This window comes from Puma concolor, chromosome E3 (genome assembly GCF_028749965.1).
Source record: "Puma concolor isolate L17-30 chromosome E3, mPumCon1.1.hap2, whole genome shotgun sequence".
Lineage (NCBI taxonomy): Eukaryota > Metazoa > Chordata > Mammalia > Carnivora > Felidae > Puma > Puma concolor.
Window position 1 is genome coordinate 23636900 of NC_141682.1, and position 21719 is coordinate 23658618.

The window sequence follows — 21719 nt, forward strand, 5'->3', positions numbered from 1 at the left end:
AGTTGTGATGGTGACCAGATGGCTCCAAAGTCTACCTGGTTCTTAATAGGACAAGCTGGTGGAGCCCGGCACAGCATATGCGCTCCCTAAGGGCAGGACTTTGTCTTGTTCTCTGACAAATCCCCGTGAGTAGGTCCAGTGCCTGACATCTACAAGATGCTCCATAATAATGCCTTCTTGCTGAATGAGTCAAAGTGGGGGTCAAAGTGGGGTACCAGAGGGATGGTGTCAGAGAGCTAAATCCTGCTCAGGAAGTCAGAGCCATGAAGCAGTGAAATGAAACCATGACAAGGTATGTCATTAAAATATAAAGTGCCAGGAGAAAGAATTAAAAATGGTGGTTCTCAGAACACCTGGGTGGCTCAGTCGGTTAAGCATCTAACTCTTGATTTCGGCTCAGGTCATGATCTCACAATTTGTAAGATTGAGCCTTGAGTCAGGCTCTGTGCTGACAGTGCAGAGCCTACTTGGGATCCTCTCTCTCTCCCTCTCTCTCTGCCCCTCCCCTGCTCATACTCTCTCTCTCTCTCAAAATAAGTAAATAAGCTTAAAAAATACTTTAAAAAATGGTGGTTCTCAAGTGTGGTCCCCTAGTATGATGATACATTGGCCACCCCTGGGAACTTGTTAGAAATTCAGAGTCTCAGGTGTACCACAGACCTACAGACTCAGAAACTCCAGGGGGTGGGGCAGTCTCCAGGTGATTCTGATAGAAGTTCAGGTTTGAGACGCATAGCTCTCCAGAGCGGAACCGGGGTTGGGGCAGGGGATGTTGCTTTTCATCATAAGCTGTTCAATGCACACTGGGTTTTTTAACTCTAGTCTAAAATGTATCAATCATAGCTTTTTATTTTCTGTATCTCTGATGCTTTGACGACCCTTCCCAGGGCTAGCCAGTTCCAGGAAGTAACAAGTGCACCTTTCAAAAGCCAACCAACCAATCCCCAACTCACACCCCAATCATCTCCTCTGTGAAGCCCTTACATTCCAGGCCACTGTTCCCCTGCACTGACCTCCCCCCGGCCCAGGTACCAGAAAACCAGAGACAGTGCCTGCACCTCAGAGCCTGCTATTACTCAAAGGAGCCAGTCCTAAGCCTGCTTCCCCTGCCTCACCTGTTCCTTCCCACGGAAACCACAAGAAAGGCTCCTCCCCACAAGTCCCCCTCCAACCCCCAGCCTCCCGACTGAGCCGGTGCTCCCCTGCGTGGCCCTGCGTGGGGTGGCGAGGCGTGGCCTCCTCCTCTTGGGAACCATGAATAACAAACTCCCCTTTCAATGACAATCACCTCCTCACTGCTGGCCTTACTATGCCTGAATAATAATAATATCGACATTAGACAGGTGGGGGAGGGGAAGAGGCACAGACCTAACACAAAGAACAGTGTCAAAGAGGTGACATCCAGAAGGCAATTGGCACAAGAGTGACGGGATACAAAAAGCTCTCAACACGGCCCCAGAGAAAAGGGCCACAGCCAAGAAGATGAAATACATCCGGCCCAACCCTGAGTCTGGAAAAAACCAAAAACCTGCATAAGAACATGGGGAACGTAGGCCAGCAGCACCTGGTGTGGTAGGCGGAGAGGTTTCACTGACTGTAAACCCATGATAAATCAATAGGGCGATGTGGCTGGCCTGAGCCCAAACCCCCACCCCCCACCCTGCAAACAAAAGAATAATGTCATCTCGGGATGCAGAAAGGGAATCATGTTGACTACAGCACTGATTTTTCAAATGGCAGGTCAACGGTCAGTGAAATCAATTGAGAGAGTCTAGGCCATTTTTCTTAAAAGGTTTTCTTTTTTTTTTTTTTTATTAAAATTTTTTTTTCAACGTTTTTATTTATTTTTTGGACAGAGAGAGACAGAGCATGAACGGGGGAGGGACAGAGAGAGAGGGAGACACAGAATCGGAAACAGGCTCCAGGCTCCGAGCCATCAGCCCAGAGCCTGACGCGGGGCTCGAACTCACGGACCGCGAGATCGTGACCTGGCTGAAGTCGGATGCTTAACCGACTGCGCCACCCAGGCGCCCCTTAAAAGGTTTTCTTAAAGGAAGGAGAACAGAACAAACCAGAATACAAGGCTGCGGAAGGAAAGATACCACATCAGAGTGCCGCACTGGCTTGAGGAGAGGGGAGTATTATTTCGTGACGGCTCGATTTCAGTTGTGAATGTGCGCTTGTGTCCGTGATCTGTCACACAGCATAGCAGGCTGCGGTCAGGAAAGACTGAAAGCCACCGACATAGAACAAGGAAGGTGACAGCCCCTTTCTTTGCCGTAGCCCTGGAGGATTCTCCTTCACGCGGGGCCTCCTGCTGGATACGGGAGCTCTTTCACTTGGAGAGGGGTCTGGAAAGAGCTCTGGCTTCGTGCAGGTGAGGAGGTGCACACCTACACCCACTGGGGCTCCGGGCTGTGGGTTAGGTGTTAGCAAGTGGCTGAAGGAGCTGGGGCAGCTTCACCTGGGAACTGAAAGATGCTAGGGCACCTAAGAATGTCTTCAGGTCAATGCCAGCCTCCTAGTGTACCTGTACTGGATGAGCCAAGGAGAAGCTTCCCCAAGTTCATTAATATCCACTGTAGCAGCTCGCTGGGCCTGGCTTCTGGGATCGCCCACTAACTTCACCCCATCCACCTGTGCCATGGTCCTTCCTCTGGGTCTCCTGACTCCCCCTCCCAGAGATCTTCCCCTCCCCAGCTTCTCCAAGATTGCGTAAGATCTAATTCCTCCCGTAAACCCCTTGTTCCATGGTTCTCAGAGTGGCTCTGATTTCCCTGAATACCGGAGCCTCGCAAGGCCCAGCACCCACAGCGCTAGATGAGCAGTGGGTTCTGCCATGGAGCCCTGCCCCTCCCCCCGTGCTCAAACCCCTTTGTATCCTGATGTTTCCCAGTGTAACCTGAACACCCCGTGAACACCTTTTTATTTGTAAATGAGAATGCTTTCAAGACTTTGCTGTGAACTTTATTCTATCCCTCTCCCTCTCTGGATGCCCTCAATTCCTAACTAGCTTGAGCTGACCCAGAGCACTCAAGAACAGGCCCCGGAATCACACAGCCCGGGATCTGGCCTGCCACTTCATAACTGCGATTTTTAAGCCGGTTGCTTAACGTTTCCCACATGCAGCCTCTTCCCCTGAAAAATGGGGAAAACTTCAAAGGTTCAAGGTGAACATGACTTGAGACGGTCTCCTTAAAACACCTGGCATATAGTAAATGCTCAGTAAATGCTGGTTGTGTATATAATTGGGACAGCGTGTCTTCAGGCGGCAGATTTACAAGTCATGTGCCCTGAACACCTCGCCGGCCAGATACCATCTCGCAGGCCATTTTAGGCAGAACCGAATGTCTCGTAAAAGACTCGGCCCAGGTCTCATAAGTTTTCCAGGACACACGGAGCGAGGGAGCGAGGTAACGAGAGAAGTAACAACAGCTGACATGCATTGGGGGTGCCTCTGACCAAAGCTCTCTCTGCCTGCCCGTCACAGGCGGGGTCTCCGAGAAGCTGGACTTCTGCCTCGGGAAACCCACGTCCTGACATGGCCACTTTGGAAGGAAATAAAAACGTCACTCAACAGGAAACTCCCAATTGGGCAAATCCAGCAAAAATCAGCCAGGAAACTCAGAAAGGGCAGGGAAAACCATGCCAATCCAAAGAACAGCAAATACATACAGCACCCCTGGGACATAGCAGGTGGTGTTCTAAACACTTTACATACACTGCCGGTGGGCTTCTCTCAATGACCCTACGAGATGCGCATTTGGGCAGGTCTTGGCCAGTGAAGTCTGCCTTTCTGCAAAAAGACAGGCTGCCTTCAAGAGGGGGCATCATCCCAGGCTCACAATCCAGCAAACACTGGCTCTCATACTCCCAAAGGAGATAAACTGATGAATGGGGGCATTGGGAAAACGGAATCCTATGAAGCAAAATCTCCATCACACAAGGGAGCCGGGTCCTGCGCCTGTTTCCTCTTCCGTAGAATGGAAAGAAGCACACTGACAGGGGAAGTCGTGAGCCAGATTCACTGAGGGAATGGCTGTAGAGCTCACCAGACAAGCACATGTCAAGTGTTTTAGAAAAGGAAGCGGCCTGGGTGGCTCAGTAGGTTGAGCGTCTGACTTCAGCTCAGGTCATGATCTCACGGTTTGTGGGTTTGAGCTCCGTGTCGGGCTCTGTGCTGACAGCTCGGAGCCTGGAGCCTGCTTCAGATTCTGTGTCTCCCTCTCTCTCTGCCCCTCCCCCACTCATGCTCTGTCTCTATCTTTCTCTATCAAAAATAAATAAATGTTGGGGCGCCTGGGTGGCGCAGTCGGTTAAGCGTCCAACTTCAGCCAGGTCACGATCTCGCGGTCCGGGAGTTCGAGCCCCGCGTCAGGCTCTGGGCGGATGGCTCAGAGCCTGGAGCCTGTTTCCGATTCTGTGTCTCCCTCTCTCTCTGCCCCTCCCCCGTTCATGCTCTGTCTCTCTCTGTCCCAAAAATAAATAAACGTTGAAAAAAAATAAAAAATAAAAAATAAAAAAAATAAATAAATAAATGTTAAAAAAAAAAAAAGAAAGAAAAGAAAAAAGAAAAGAAAAGAAAAGCTGCTGTAGGGGGTGCCTGGGTAGCTCAGTCAGTTAAGCATCCAACTTTGGCTCAGGTCATGATCTTGTGGTTGTGAGTTTGGGCCCCGTGTCGGGCTCTGTACTGACAGCTCAGAGCCTGCAGCCTGCTTTGGATTCTGTGTCTGCCTCTTTCTCTGCCCATCCTCTGCTCGTGCTCTGTCTCTGTCTCTCAAAAATGAATCAACATTAAAAACAAATTTTAGAAAAGGAAGCTGCTAATAGTCTCCACCATCACCACCTGCCAGCTCAGGACAGACGGGATCAAGTCCCGGTTGCACTCCTCCCTGACCATTTGACTTGGGCAAGTTATTTGAACCCCCCCCCCTCTTGGTGCCTCAGTTTCCTCATCTGTAAAATGGAGATGATATTAGCAACTATCTCATAGGGTCATTGATGGGATTTCAGGAGGTGACTGGGAAGGGACTTATGCAGCCCGGGGCCCGGCACCTCTTACCCCAAGTGTTGTTACTGCTCTGTTTCTTGCTGGCAATAGCAGCAGGAAAGAACCCCAGTCAGTCGGAGAGGCAGCTCAAGATCTTGAACAGTATCCCCTCACCACCCACCCCTTTAGCCTTTTCTTCCCCGAGGCGGCCAACCCAGCACCGGGGTCATGTGCACATCTATTAGGTGTCAACCATCAGCCCTCCTCTCTTCCCTCACCCTCTATCCAGTACCCATGCTGCCTCCTCCAGGGAGCTCTCTGGGATGTCTTGGGCCCATACTGCTCCCTCCCTCACCAAAACTACAACTGCAAGAAAGGTGGGGACCCCATAGAGGCAACAGGCAAAAGATGAGGTCTCTCCTATGGGCTTGATGCTAATCTGCACTCAGGGAATTGCCAACGTTAAACCACCTCCTGCCACTCTCCCCTTGGCGTGCTGGCTGTGTCTCTGTTCTAATACCCTCACAGCCTCAAACTGTATCTTTCCAACAGATGCCGATATGCTGGAATCCAACAGACGGCTCCTGGGTGCAAACCCTGCCTCCCCCATGTGTCGACTGGGTGACCAGAGGCAGGTGCTCAGATTCTTTAAGGAATGAGGAAAATAAAATGACTAAGGACGGCAGTGAGGACTGAACACAGTGACCTTGGCTCCACAAGTACTCCCAGGATCTAAGTCCCCTGCAGCCTCCTCCCCCCACCACCCCCATCACTAGGCTCCAGCCACCCCACTTCCTGTCAGTTCTGAACATAATGCCTAAGCCCACCTCTCTCCTCCCTAGGGCCTTTGGCTGTGTTGTCCCTCTGCCTGGCATGTCCCTCCCCTGGATTTCAGGAGCTGGCTCCCTCCTGCTCATCACGCAGGTCTCAACCAAAACCTATCATCCCTGCCCACACCCAAAGGCCACCCTCAATCACAACACTCTGCTGTTTTTACTCTCTTTATGGCCTTTATTGTGGTCTGAAAGTATTTTGTCGACTTTACCGTCCTCTTTGACTATTAGAAAGAACTCAGGGGCCACAAGAGCAGGTGTCTTATTTGTAATAGTAAGCAGTGCCCACACACAGGAGGCACCCTGTTATTGAAGAAGTAGGGAAGCCAATATTCGAACCCAGGCCTGACTCCACAAAGCCCTTCCTCCAAAGCCAGACTATATTGGCCTGCAATTAGTACAGGCTCGCAGCAAGTCAATGAGAAAAGCAGGCTGGAGGCTGGTAACTGGAGAGCTAGGTAAGCCCTCTCCCTCTGGATGCTGGGAGTCAAAGGCAAACCAGGGAGGAAAGGTTCTGGGTCATTTTACACAAGTGACTCATGCCAGGCGCTCGTGCTTCATGAGGTCTACCCCAGGGCAAGCAGGTAGGTCCAGGACACCGAAGCTTTGTGACCTCTGAAATACCACAGCCAAGGTGAGGCTGGATGTCACAAAACCATCCCAGGCACGTCCGTCCGCCTGTGGGCGCCTGTGTGGGAGCAGAGCACGGGTAATGCCTGCCACCTAGTGGACACGGCACACCGTCCTGTTTCATTTCGATTGAGCAAGGGTGATGGAATTTTTAAAGTGCATACAGATGACCTGGGATTTTGTGGAAATGCAGACTCTGATTCCACAGGCCTGGATGGAACACGAGGCTCTGCATTTCGAACCAGCTCTCCAGCTGGTGCCGATGCCGCTGGTCCACAGGCCCCACTTAGCGCAGCCGGTGCCTTGCGATTCCTCAAGCGTGAACGCCCCCAAATGAAACTCCGAGGCTTGGGGCGGCCACGCTACGGGGAACAGAATCGGAAGGCACCAGAGTATTACAAGCTTTTTGAGTCAAGGAAGTTAGACCTGGGGGCGGGGTGGAGGGGGCGGGCGGGTTGTGTGTCTGAGGGATCTCCCCAGGGAGGTGCTGCTAAAAGGGCTGCAAACAGGCATCAAATGGCAAACACCAGGAGGGTCAGAACTCAGGCCCAGCTCACAGGATGAATGTCACACAGAGGCGCACGCTAGTGACAACGAAAACCCGCAAACACCCAGACAGGGCCTGGGCCCGGCTCTGCCCCAGCTCAGACTCACCCAGCAGTCCTCCCAGAAGCCACAAACACCCTGTCGCTGGCATCGGCCGCTTACTTTTCGCTGCTACTGCGGGTGGAGAATTTCATTTGAATTCATTTTTCCTATTCGGAGATTTTTATCTTACGTTTGAAAAATCACAACTTGTAAGTAATAGGTTTACTGCAACCGGAGAATCAGTTCCTAAGACATATAAAGAGCGCCCTCCGCAACCCCAGTCTCTCTCTGCTCCTGCTTCCCAATCCTTCTGCGATCCCGGTGTTTACACCCTGGTTTGTATCCCTCCACACCTTCCTTCCCATCCTTATAAAAATACACACACATCACTTCACACACAGGAAGTGTCTGTTGCGGCCATTTATTTCTTCGAAATGAGATCATACAAAATATATTTTTATGCAACCTGATCTTCTCACTTAATATTACATCAAAGATGTTCCTCCAGGTCAAGGGTTGCCAAACTGTTCCTGGTAAGAGCCAGAAAGTAATAATTTTAGTTTCTGCAGATCATCCAGGCTCTACCACAGCCACTCAATGAACTCACGATTATGTCACCAAAGTGGCCATAGTCAGTATGTACATGAATGATGTGGCTATGTTCTAATAAAACTTTATTTGCAAAAGCGTGCAGTGGCCATATGCACAGGCCATAGTTTGCCAACCCTGCTTCAGATCAACAGCTGTAGCTCTAACCTACTAGTGTTTTGTTTTTAATTATTTAGAATGTTTAACAAAAGTATAATACGAAGTGTAAAATACTATAGAAAAGTATACAAGTCATTAATTGTACAGTTTGTGAATACATGTGTGCTACCAGTTCCCATATCAAAAAACAGAATATAACCAGGTCCACAGAAGCTCCATGCACCCATTTTAATTCACTATTTTCTCTTTATTTTATTTTAGAGAAAGAAAGAGAGCACACAGGGGAGAGGGCAGAGGGAGACAGATAAGAGAATCTTAAGCGGGCTCCACGCTCAGCACAGAGCCCGATGTGGGGCTCAGTCCCATGACTCTGAGATCATGACCTGAGCCAAAATCAAAAGTCAGACGCTCAGCTGACTGAGACACCCAGGCGCCCCTTAATTCACTACTTACAACAACTGCATAATATCCCATAAAATGGAGACGCCCTAACTAGGCTGATTCCAATTCTTTGCCGCCACAAAGTATCAATTAAACATGCTTGTTCTGGACTTTGTTTCCTTGCATGCTAGTGTTTTATTTCAGTAAGACAGACTCCCAAATGGGAAATCTGAAAAACAAAGTGTGCATATATATGCATGTTTTAACAAATGTTACCAAACCACTTTCTGAAAGGCAGTAACAAGTCACAGCCCTGCAGGTCCTGGCCGTCCCCCCTTCTACACAATTCAGCAGGCATTCGGGATCCGTAATTGTACACCCAGCATATCCTGAGGGTTGGGGACCTCAGATAGTGATCTGGGCTTGATAATGCTTTTTTTTTTTAAGTTTATTTATTTTTTGAGAGAGAAAGCGCCAGTGGGGGAGGGGCAGAGAGAGAGAGAAAGAGAGAGACACGGGGCTCGAACTCACAAACTGTAAGATTATGACCTGAGCCAAAATCAAGAGTTGGACACTTGACCAACTGAGTCACTCAGGCGCCCCTGGGCTTGATAATTCTGATGAGAGTAAACATTAGGAAGAGGGGAAAGAACACTGAGTAGACTGAGTTTGGCTCCCTCCATCTCCGAACAACTCTGTCTTTTTGAGTACCTCACAGCCCATAATAAGGCTTCAAAGGAAGGGTGGGCAAGGATCCCCTGGCCTCACAGGTGTGCAAACAACTATCCAGGATGCACTGAGAAAAACGGCTAAAGCTGCATAGACAGAGACATGATTTAACTCAATTTCTTCATTAAAAAAACAATGAAGAGCAGCGGGTGTCTTGCCAGCTTTGTTTCAAGGCAATTTGCTCTCCAGTGAGCACACTGGAAGTATTTTCAACAAACCTATTCTACTGCATTACTTTCTCAAAACAAAAAATCCAACAACTAAGGAGTGTGATGTAGTCTAAGGGCTCGTGGTGCCATGGCGGCCCCATTACCACAGCTCCCACATGTGTGTGGGGTGTGTGGGGCACCCATGTCTGCACACACTGGGCACTTTCCTGAGGACAGATGGTGTTCGCAGCTTTTACCAGACCCTCAATGGCAGCTGTGACATTAAAAAAAAAAAAAAAAAAAAAAGGCTTAACTTGATGGGGGTTGAGGTGACACAGCAGAACGTATTTGTCAAAACTCAGCCATCGTACAGTGAAGATGTGTGCACGTCACTGTTTGCAAATTTACCTCAAATGTAAAGAAACACCACAACCGTAAATAAGTGTCATCTTCTAGCTGGTGGTTTGCATGCTTCAGTGTTTAGGAGAAAAACTAAATTGCTGTCTTCGATCTGCTTTGAAATGTGTCAAAAATAAGACTGGTCGATGCAAGGAGGGTAAGGGGGATAGACAGTGATTAAGCAAGTGTAGTAAATGTTAATGGCAGGTTCTAGGTGGGTGAACCAATGGTTTGCCCTGTAAAGTTCTTTCAGCTTTGGGGCGCCTGGGTGGCTCAGTCCAGTTGAACTTACAATGTCAGCTCAGATCATGATCTCACAGTTCATGAGTTCAAGCCCAGCATCGGGTCAATGCTGTCAGCACAGAGCCCGCTTTGGATCCTCTGTCGCCCTTTCTCTGCCCCTCCCCTGCTCATGCTCGCTCGCTCTCTCTCTCTCTCAAAAATGAATAATCATTTTTTTAAAAAAAGGAGGGGGTTGCCTGGGTGGCTCAGTCGGGTGAGCGTCCAACTTCGGCTCAGGCTATGATCTCACAGCTCGTGGGTTCCAGCGCCACATCGGGCTCTGCGCTGACAGCTCAGAGCCTGGAGCCTGCTTCTGACTCTGTATCTTTCTCTGCCCCTCCCCTGCTCATATTTTCTCCCTCTCTCTGATACACATAAACATTGAAAAAAATTTAATTCATTCAGCTTTGCTGTATGTTGGACATTTCTCTTAATACAACATTGGGGAAAAATACTAAGCAGTAACATATAAGGGAGGGGGAAATCCACAGGAACTGGATCCTACCCCTGTTCCATAACGAATGGCTTTGAGAAGTTACTTCCTTTCTCTGGGCCTCAGTGACCCACCTGTTTAACAGAGGTAAGGGAGAGGGGGCTGAGCTGTACTCTGTGTCTGTTATGGGCAATGATGATGCTGTGGTTTCATCTCATTCTGTAAAACTTGGGCATCTTTATAATATAAAGATCCTTTGTGGGGAGGAATGGTTTGAAGGCAGAGACTGCCCCCTAGTGGGTCCTAGTGGCCTAATTTATGATCATTTTACATACCTGCAATTGACGCACGGCTGGAAAATATTTTGAGATATTATTCTATCTGTACTCTCTTTCTTCACATTTTCCTGTTCTTCCCCCTCTTCTCTTTCCCTTTAAAGCAGAAAGTCAGCTCAGTAGAAGTGCGTGGTGATGCCAAAAGCAGAAACAGCCTTCAGGTCATTCTTGCTCTGTGTCCCAAACTTCCAAACCTCAGAGGTTTTAAAGAGGAAATCACATTAATGTAGGGGATTTGTGGGCACTGAGTGTCTTGAAAAAAAGTTTTGAAGGGGAGTGGATTTTCATGACAAGAATGAGATTCCTTATGGCTAACAGAAGGAAGAAAGGTAAGAAAAGATCCCAACGGTCCCAAGGGCATTGGCAAGGCCAATGTTCATCCAGGCAAAGAGACCTGTCTTATCCCCTGCTGTAACTCAAGGGTCTAGAATACGCTGGGTGAAAAGTAGAAACTCAACTGATATTGTTGAATGAATAAGTGAATGACTGGGAGAGTAAGTGAATGGATTCTAGAGGAGTTTATAGCCAGAATGTAGGGAAAGAAAGCCACACTCAAGAGCTAATAGTCTCCTACACCCCCTGCCATTCTGGTGTCCCCACTCGTGTGCACCATGTACGGTATTCCTTCTCCCTGGGACATGGTATCCTGGTGACAATGTGGCTGTGGAGCCAGACTGCCTGGGCTCAAACGTGAGACCCACCACTTGCTGTGCGGCTCCTGGAAAGTTATTCAACTGGCTCTGTGCCTCAGTTTCCTCACATGTGACAGGGGGATGATAATAACACCCATGACAGAGGATGGCTGTGAAGATCAATGAAACAATCTATGTACAGCATGCAAGAAGCACTTAATAAACACAGCTAGTTTTTTTTTTTTTTTTTTTCTCAAGTACCTTGGCACAAAGCTCACTCCATCCAGATAATTCCTATACATCTTACAGACTCAAGTCAGCCATGGTTCCCTTTGGGAGGCTTCAGGTGCCCCTCTGCATGCCCCCAAGGTACCAACACAGTATGTCACCTCACGACACAATCATCTCTTCCCCCCCTAGGCTGTGAGCTCCCTGAAGACAAAGACTAGATGTCACTGGTCATCAGATCCAAGCTGGTACTCAGGCCCTTCCTGAATGAATGAATACCCATGCTTAGGGAGCTCACCTTACTTTTCTGCCCATAAGATGCCACCTTTCTCATACTGCAAACACTGAATCACTCCAAACTACTCCCACACCTCCCACCTCACCCCTCAGGGTACAGCACATACCCAAGTCTGCCCTCTGCTCTTCTGGCCATGTCCTGCCATATTGGCTTTATCTTTAGAAAAAGATACCCAAGTGGAATATGAAGGCGAAGGCACCCTCATAGGTTTTCTTATACTCTTTCCCCATTGTTAGAGTCCCCATGATGGCCAAAACCTTCTCTACCCTGAAACAGTCTTTATTTTTTTTTTTAAGTTTTTTTTTTTTTAACGTTTATTTATTATTTTTGGGACAGAGAGAGACAGAGCATGAACGGGGGAGGGGCAGAGAGAGGGAGACACAGAATCGGAAACAGGCTCCAGGCTCCGAGCCATCAGCCCAGAGCCCGACGCGGGGCTCGAACTCACGGACCGCGAGATCGTGACCTGGCTGAAGTCGGACGCTTAACCGACTGCGCCACCCAGGCACCCCTGAAACAGTCTTTAAATAACAAGAGAGTCTTCTGTGAGCCTTCAACATCGATTTCCTTTCTCCTAAGAGTGCTTTTGAAATCTCTTTTGGGATAAGGTGTATGGGTAGATGTGATCCTCAACTTTTCCCAACAGCCTGTCAAGGACTTATGTCTCTTTGGTGCTCTTCTCCTTTTGATGTGTGAATATCAGATCTTGGAAAGGATTAAAATACCATAATATTGGGAGTACCTAACTCTTTCTGGGAGATGCTTCAGTCTAAGAAGGTTCTGTACAGCACAATACAATGGGGAGGACTTTGAACAGCGGTCTTGAAGAGAAACATCAAAATAATTGCTCCTTCTGCTTTTCTTTTTTTTTTTTTTTTTTAATTTTTTTTTTCAATGTTTATTTTATTTTTTTTTGGGACAGAGAGAGACAGAGCATGAACGGGGGAGGGGCAGAGAGAGAGGGAGACACAGAGTCGGAAACAGGCTCCAGGCTCTGAGCCATCAGCCCAGAGCCTGACGCGGGGCTCGAACTCACGGACCGCGAGATCGTGACCTGGCTGAAGTCGGACGCTTAACCGACTGCGCCACCCAGGCGCCCCGCTCCTTCTGCTTTTCTTTACAAACAGTCCCAATTTTTGTGAGATAGAGTTATGGATACAAATACGGATATCGTTAAGGATTTGCAGATGGCCATAAGGTAGATGAGAATGTAAATAATGGGATGCCAGTTGTTACGTTAATAGAGAGAGACTGAATTGAAAGGGGTTGATATGTATAAGAACCTGGGCTTTGTAAACTCAAGGAGCATCGCACAACTTTGATCTGGGCTTTCCTACATTGCATTGCCTGCTCCCGTGATAACGCTCAGCCTCATGATGTCTATATGGTTTTCTATTATTCTACAAGTCCTACTGCTCTGGATTTTTTCTGCATTGTCCAGGGAATGACAGTGGTCATGGCTCCAAAGAGTAGGTCCCAGTCTCAGTAATACTTGCTGTTTACCTTGGACGTGGTCCTTAAGAGTTTCTGTGTGGTCTCCCTTCCTAGGAGAGTGGTGTATCATTCATACATACATCCGCGGATGCCACAAATAGTTAGTGATGTCCATCAATCAAGGTGCTGGGGAGAGTGTGAGCCAAAGCAGACACTGTCCTGCTCTCATGGAGCTTAAAGCCCAGCGGGAGAGGTAGGCGTAATCACGCCAACACGAAACCGCACCTGACACAAACTCAAGTTCAGGGTACCATGAGTGTCCAGTATAGTTGGAGGTCAGGGGAAGCTTCCCTGATGGTGAGGGTGAGCTAGGCCTGCAAGAAGGGGGAAGAGTTACCTGCAGGAAGAAGACGAGAGGGCAAAGATGAGCATTCCAGACTGAGGGAACAGAAGGTGTAGAGGTCGTCCAATGGCGGTGGCGGGGGGTGGGGGGGGGCATCCTGGAGAGGATGAAGGGTTCGGAGAAAAGCAGAAGAGACAGAGAAGAGAGAATGAGGCCGCCACATGAGACTTCTCTGTCCTAACGCAATGAGAAGCCACGAATCCGTTTTTAAAAGAAAGAGAACTGATCAGATTTCCATTCTGATCTTGACCTGCAAGATCCCTGACAGCAGACCTCAAGCCTGGATTTCAGGAGCCACGGGAGATGAGGAAACCTTCAGATCTTTCACAAGCACCTGGCCTCTGGACACGATGGGACTTCTGAAGAGCATGTGACATTCAGAGAACATGGCAAAGTGCCCTGGGCTGGTGAGTAGAAGGTCCTGACACTGAATGCGCCTCTACAGTCTGCAGGTGAGATGATTTGGCCCTAGCTCTGCTGGGAAGGGCTCTCTCCTCTCTGATCTACCTGGCTGAGGTCAGGCAGGAGGGCCTGGAGACCCAAGCACAAAACCAGAAGGATGCTTGAGAGAAAGGAGGGACATCTGGGCATCCAGGGCCCTCCACACTGGGTCAATGCACCCATCTCCCAGCTGCTGTGAGTGTTGCCCATTAAAGGCTCACTGGTGCCCCTGTGTCCAGATAATCACCCTCAGCCACACAGAAGCCACCTAGCTTGGGAGGACACCACCCTCCCACCTCTGACCCCAGCAGCCTGCAGCAAAGACTGACCATCCAGTAAGCTCAGGCTGCCAAAACAGAACAGCACAGACTAGGTGACTTAAACAACAAACACTTAAGGGGCGCCTGGGTGGCTCAGTCAGTTAGGCATCTGACTTCATCTCGGGTCATGATCTCACAGTTCATGGGTTCGAGCCCCACGTCGGGCTCTGTGCTGACAGCTCAGAGCCTGGAGCCTGCTTCACATTCTGTGTCTCCCTCTCTCTCTTTCTCTGTCCCTCCCCCATTCACACTCTGTCTCTCTCAAAAAAATGAATAAACGTTTTAAAAAATTAAACAACAACAAACATTTATTCCTCAGAGTCCTGGAAGCAGGGAAGTCCAATATCAGGTGCACACCACTTCAGCTCCTGGTGAGAGCCCTCTTCCTGGCTTGTAGACAGCCGCCTTGTCGTTGTGCTCTCACGTGGTGGAGAGAGGGAAATCTATTTCTCTTCCTCTTCTTAAGCCACTAGTCTCATCAGAGAGCCTCACCATTATGATTGCGGCAACTCCTAATTATCTCCTAAAGACCCCATCTCCAAACACTATTCCACTGGGTTAGAGCTTCAACATATGAAGGGCGGGGGAGGGCAATGCAGTCCACGGTGGACTGACCCTCATAGGCCACCTCCCTTGCCTCAGGGAGGGAGGATCAGGCTGACGCTAGTGTTCAATGGAGACCATTCTCTTCCTTAGCTTTTCCTGCTCTGTCCTCACTCTTCTCCTGTGAGCAGCCCCAATAAATCACTTGAACAAAAATCTCCATCTCGTCTCTATTTTTAGAGAACTCTGAAAACTGACAGCTGATGAATCAATGCTATCAGAACCCTGGGCATGCAGATATCCTGCCCCTGACTTTAAAGGAGCCAACTTCCCTCCTTTCCCCTTGTTATGGGTTGAATTATGTCCCCCCCACCCAAGATATATTCATGTCCCAAGCCCAGTACTTGTGAATGTGACCTTACTTGGAAATAAGGGCTTTGTGAATGTAATTAAGTTAAGATGAGGTCATGCTAGATTAGAGGAGCTATAATCCAATGACTAGTGTCCTTATAAGAAGGGGAACCTTGGACACAGAGACACCCAGGGAAGAATGCCATGTGATGATGAAGGCAGAGACCGGAATGATGTACCTACAAGCCAAGGAACATCGAAGATTGATAGCAACTACTAGGAGCTAAGAGTGAAGAATGGAACAGACTCTCCCTCAGAGTTCTCCAGAAGAAACCAAGTCTGCTGACACTTTGATCTCACACTCCTGGCCTTGGAACAGCTAGAGAATAAACTCCTGCTGTTGCAAGCCACCCAGTTTGTGGCACTTCAGGACAGCAGCTCTAGGAAATTATATACCCTTGGTTCATAGGCATATAGTGGGACTGCCAGGGAATCATCAGCTTGTGATCAAGATACACCCAAGCAGATCTGCAAATAAAGGGGAAGACTTTGACCTTGAATTTGAAGGGATGCTATATTGTACCACATCAGAAAAAGACTCTCCAAGAAATGCTCCTAAGAGGTAACCTAGCAAAACCACAAAGGAAATACATGGTGGGGGGGGGGGGGGGGGGAGAACCAAACTAAAAAGCAACCCAGTATATTGTACTAGAGAGTCCACCAGACCTAGATGATAAAGTGTCTTTCTAAGCCTATTTCCTGATGAGTAGAATGATACTACTACTCAGCTCATTAGAGTTATAAAAAATTTTAAACAAGATAATGCCTGTAAGTGCTCTGCACAGTGACTGACACATTAGAAACAATTCCAAAGTTAGCTATTGCTTTATTATTGCCGTCATCACTAATGGTGTATGTTCCTGGAAGCCTAACTTCTCCTCTAAATTATCTTCATTCATAAAATGAGCATAGTAGATATTTCACAACGGTGTTGTGGGGATTAAAGAGATAACGTGAAAGGCTTTTTTACTAAAATATAGATGGCATATAAATGCTATGTACGTTTGTATATAATGTGTTGATTTGACACATTTATATATTGTGATATGATTATTGCCAGAGCGTCAGCTAACACCTCTAACACATCACATAATTATCACTTCCTTTTTTTTTTTTTTTTTTGTGGTGGGAACCATGGATGGACTTTGAGGGCATTATACTAAGTCAGGTCATGTGTACGATGGGTTCCATAAATGTTGGCTGTCCCCAATAACATAATCTGAGCCAGCGTAGTTCCTAGAGAATGACACTAGAGGGCAGGAGGGTCTCATTTTTGCCCAACCCCAGCGCCAGGAAGCTAGGAAAACCCTCTTCTCCAGAACCAGCATGCTTCTCCCCGGGGTTCCTCCAAACATCCCTATGGCAAGAAATCGGCCACTTGCCTTCCTTTTAAAGGAAAAAGCAACTCAATGGAATGCACGTTTCTAAAGAGCTCACTGGGTATCATGAACCTCAGTTTAAAACAGGGATGTAGTTTACAGGGATATTTTTACATGGTTTAAGCAAAGCCCCTCCCTGCACAGAGCGACTGAACCAATCTGGGGCCTCAGAAGCAGACCCAATTTTTGCAAAATCAGTCCCTTCTGTGATCAGTTTCCTAAGTTACCAACTCATAAAACCTTGTTTGTACGGATTAGTTATAAAGTCTATAATTTGTGTCACAAGGCTTTGAGAGAGAATTCCTCCAAAGTTTTAGTCCTGTTCTTGTGTGCGTTTTACTGTAGCTTTATGGCTCAGTATTTACCAGTTCCGCACAGCTGCATTTCCGTTTTGCTGGAGCTCCGCATGTCAGGGCCAATTATTTCTTGAATGTTCTATTCCAGGAGCAACAGATGCCCTGCTCCTGTCTTCCCCTAGTCCCCCCTGCACCTCCCCAACCGGCTGTATTCTCCCTCTTTCTTAGTATGGATATTTCAGAAGTGCAAAAAGTACAGGGAATAATAGAACGGGGACCAGCGCAGCCACCGTCAGGTTTAGGAAAGAAATATTTCAAATACGTGGAACGCCCCCAGCGATGCACACTGCGTCCCTCCTCCTGCCCAAGTTGTCACAGTCTCAAATTGGGTGTTTGTCACCAAGACTATTTTCCCCACTGGGAAAGTCTGCGGAAGCACCAAGCATTCCTTCTTGGCTGGAACAGAACTGGACACTCCACAGACAAGGAACGGGGGTGGGAAAGGGAGAGGGAGAGAAGGGGAGTGGGGACTTCCCCGAGCTCCAGCCAGCCCATCGGCTGAGAGTGGGAAGGGGGCGGGGTACACTTTCTAAGGATGCCTGCAGCGGGGAGGGACTGTGATGGGGGGAGGGGGGAGGAGGGAGGCAGGGTCACGCAGTCCCCTTCCCGCCCCTGGCACTGCCCATCCCTCCACCAGCTTCCCCTCCCCCAAAACACAGACGGGACCCGCGGAGCTGGCGCCGGAGCGCCAGCGCCACCTACCGACGACGATGAGGACTTCCCTCTCGATGTGCGCCTGGATGTAGATGCGGCCTCGGCGCTCAGTGTGGTCTGTGCCGCACAGGCTGGGGACGTTCATCACGCAACGCTTGTGCACGTTCATCATGCAGGCTGCGAGGGCACAGAGGGGCGCGGCTCAGGCTGGACCCCTCCCGTCCAGCCTCTTTAGAAGGGCTCCTCCAACCCCTTCCACCCCCGGGCCCTGCCAGACAGAGGAGGTGGGACTTGTCTGTCCTCTCTGAGCCTGAGCCCACACCCTGCATGCCTCCAACGGCTCTGAAGCCAGCATCACTAACTTCAATGCCGCTACATTTGGAGGTGAGAGGCTCATTACTGAGCAACAGACAACTGGTACACCAGCCCACCCATGACTTGGGAGGTTCCAAACCACGAGGAGGCAGCCCAGCCACCAGAGGCCGCCACTGAGCAAATGTACTTACTGTCACATTTCATCCCCTGGTGGATGAGTCCATACAGCAGTGACCCGCAGTGGTCACAAAACGTGGGGCTGGAGTATGTGTGGATCTTAAACTTGTGTTTGCTCCGGGGGTCCTAAGGCCAAGAGAAACAAACAAGAGAGACTAGTGTCAGCGTGGCATGCCAAGGACTCACACAGCATCGAGTATCAGAGGAGAACTCGCCGAGAACTGCACCTGGCCCCCAGCGTTCCTCACACCTCTTAGGACCATCACCAGAGTTCTGCTCAGACGTGCATTTAATAAAGAGCTGTTGAACGAGTGGACGACTAGAACAGCAGGTGGTCCCACAGCAGCCCCAGTACATTTGCTGGGCTTCAAGTCCTCCAATCGAGAGCCTCACCCACTGACTCCTGCCTGAAGCAAGGCCTGCAGGGACAGCAGACAGTTAACAGTTAACCGGGTCCCCTTGATTCTGTTTCTTCCCCCTTTATCCTCTGCGCAAGCTTTGGGAACTTTTAGAGTGATCTAAAACCCAAGTCTGAGCATAAAACCCCCCTGCTTAAAGGCCATTTGTTAATACGTCATCACCTACAGAACAGAGTTCAACGTCCAGTGAAGAGTCTGCAGGTTGTGGCAGAGACTGCTAGTTTTTCCAACGGCCATTCTTTAATAACAGAACCCTTGAGTTTGAGCAGACAGTGTGGCCACCCAATTAGAGACCGCATTTCCCAGACTCCCTGGAAGCTTTGGTATGGCTGTGTGATGAAGTTCTGGCCAGTGGGATAGGTGTGCCTTTAAAAGAATGTGTACACGCCTCTCTGGCCCCTTTCCTCCTTTCCTCTGAAGGAGGAACTGGAATCAAATACCTCAGACCCGAACCTGGAGCCATGTGTTGAAAGAATAAAGCTACACTACTGGCCTTGGACTTCATCCCACTGGGCAGACACCTCAGAGAAAACCTACCTTCTGTCTTGTTTAAGTCACTGTATTTGGGGGATATTTGTTACAGCAGCTTATTCGGTTCCCTAACAAGCATGCCCTTCACAACCTGGCAGTGTGGTACGGTGGTTAAAGGTACAGATTTTGGAGCATAAACTAGCTGGGTTCTTCTCAGCAGTATGACTTCGGGCAAGTGACTTAACTTCTTTGTGTTTCCGTTTCCTTGTCTATAAAGTGGAGGTAACGATAATGCTATAAGCTTGTTAGACCACTGGGAAGAATAAAGGCATTCATCTGTGTACAGATCTTCGAACCAGCTGGCATGCTGTAAGGAGTACACACTCTTGTATTATTATCCCTACATCTCCCTTATGATCCCACCTCTGTCCCCAAATACACACTCTGCTCTCGGTTACACAGGACTCGTTCATGTCCCTCTGGCTCACACGGTGTCTGTCTCCCTCGAGAGTGGCTCTTCCATCACTGCACTCGCTACAAAGCTCCTTCTTCTCTTCCCCCAAAGCCAGCAGGAAAGCTGCTTTCCCCGTGAAACAGTGTACCACAGAAGCCGAGAACGCGGACCCTGGGTTCCCACCCAGGGCTCATCTGACACAGCAGCCTTTGGTATATGCCACCCATCTCTTCCCTCATTCCTTCTGCTCGCCACGAGTTTACGGGTGCAGGTGCCTTCTTAAAACTGATATTCTTGCGGGGCGCCTGGGTGGCTCAGTCGGTTAAGCGTCCGACTTCGGCTTAGGTCATGATCTCATGGTTCGTGGGTTCGAGCTCCATGTCAAGCCCTGTGCTGACAACTAGGAGACTGGACCCTGCTTCGGATTCTGCCTCCCTCTCTCTCTGCCCCTTGCCCACTCACCCTCTCTCTCGCTCTCAAAAATAAACATTAAAAATTTTTAAAAACTGATATTCTTGCGACAGACAGAAAATAAACAGACACAATGAGTAGATGTTATTTTATGTGCTATTCAAGTGATGAGTGTTTTTCCTGAAAGATTCTTTATAGATAAACTGTACTGAATTCTAGGGTATGTAAAAAAGGTGAATTTTTCCTGCATGAAAACAATACCTTAATAAGGCTGACTAAAAACATCTTCAGTCACTGAAGGCTTTGGGGGCATTCACCTTAGAGCTGAGAAATGCTGGTCTCAAACGCTCCAGGGAAACACCTGTTCATGACCAGGGTTGGCCTGTAGGGGGAGCTCAGGGCTTTCCCTCACTCCCCGCTCGCCTCGAAGCAGAACAGATCTGGTTGGTCAGATTCCAAGACGCTGATTGGCCCGGCCTCAGTGGGCGGAGCTTGCACACGTGTGGAAAGGTGCACTTGTCATCTTTCTCTTTCTGTCTCCTAGCTCTCTCAGCTCCCAAGAGACGGGTGGGTTCAGATCCCGTGGTCCAGCCCTGAGAGGGTTGGGAGTGAGTGGCTTGGGGCAAGTTCTCTCTCTCTTCTTGGCTCTTGTGCTCTCTTCGGGTTGCCTGTTATGTTGACCTTATAGAAACCAAGAATTCCTTTTGATTACGGTTTCGATTTCCCGAGGCCTCCCTAGTATAGAAAAAAGGGGTCTCCGAGGGCCTCAAGAGGTTGACCTTGAGATTTGGGACAAAATCCCAAATAGTAATAAATGGCCTCCTTGCTGGGTTTCACTTTCCTCCATGTATACACCTCCTTAGAGTATCTTGGGGCGGGGAGAAGGCTTTGAGCATTTCTGACTAGGTATCACCAAGAACCTTCTCCGTCCCTTCATGTCTCTCCAACAACAAGAGATGCCAAGTGGCACAAAGAATGGGAAGGGAAATGAAACATTTACCGAGAGCTGCCCCTGTGCCAAGCGGATGCTGGATGTCTCACGTGCACTTTCTCCAGCCTTCAAGCTATTCCATTTGGAAGGTGCAATTCGTTTCCATCTTAGCGCCAGTAAAATGGGCCCAGACTAGAGAGTGAGATTTTCCCCAAGGTCACTCAGCTGGCCCACCGCAGCGTGGGGATTCACACCAGGGTCTGCCTGGCTCTGAAGCCGGGACGCACTAAGCTTCTCTCCCTGCTCCCCAACTTCATTAATGCCCCACTGTTCCGGTCCAGCTACAATAGCACCTCCTTCCTTCACTCATTCCCCCAGCAAGTGACTCCTGAGAGCCAGGGTGGTCCCAAGCATCGGGATACAACTGTGAGCAAGGAGACAGAATGCCTGCTCTTGCTGATTCACACTCTAATGGCAGAAAGAAACCAAAAACAAAACGAGACAAAACAAAAACCCCACACCCTGCCCTCCCAGATCTTCCCCATCAGAGCATTTAACCACTGTGCTGCAACTGCATGTTTAATCCCATGTCTCCAATGCTTAGCTGCAAGCAACACGAGGGAATTTTGCTCCGGGGCATATATTGTACTTGGCATACAGAAGGTGCTCACTAATAATGAGTGAGAGTTAGCATTTACTGAGCATTTACTCATGCCAGGAACTATTTTGCAGGGACTGATCAGGCATTAACTCATGTAGTCCATATAGCATCGCTGTGAAGTAGGTACTTCACCCATTTCACAGATGAGGGCCGAGGGGTGCAGTGACTTGCCCAGGGCCCCCCCGGCCTTGGCAGCACAGCACTTTGCACAGTGGCTGGCACCTACTAAGAGGTTCGTGAGCTGTGGTGGCAGCTGCAGGGCTCCATTCACCCCTGCTAACCACTGAGAGCCCCTGAGCAATGCCCGTGCTGTTTCAGAAAATG

The 21719-nt window shown here is 49.0% G+C and overlaps 1 protein-coding gene and 1 long non-coding RNA gene across 4 annotated transcripts in view; both read right to left on the bottom strand.

Moving 5' to 3' along the window:
* PRKCB (protein kinase C beta) overlaps nucleotides 1-21719 on the bottom strand; it is a 336567-nt gene that overhangs the window by 148021 nt on the left and 166827 nt on the right. For all 3 annotated transcript variants that reach the window (XM_086692704.1, XM_086692703.1, XM_086692705.1), the window contains 2 exons: nucleotides 18063-18174; nucleotides 17605-17733 (listed from right to left, as the gene is read on the bottom strand). In XM_086692704.1, coding sequence (XP_086548830.1) covers nucleotides 17605-17733; nucleotides 18063-18174 — 241 coding nt within the window. The remainder of the gene's footprint in view (nucleotides 1-17604; nucleotides 17734-18062; nucleotides 18175-21719) is intronic.
* On the bottom strand, nucleotides 9849-12473 carry LOC147573063 (uncharacterized). Its single transcript, XR_015245656.1, has 2 exons — nucleotides 12117-12473; nucleotides 9849-11872 (listed from the first exon to the last, which is right to left on the bottom strand). It is a non-coding gene; the product is annotated as an uncharacterized LOC147573063 (long non-coding RNA).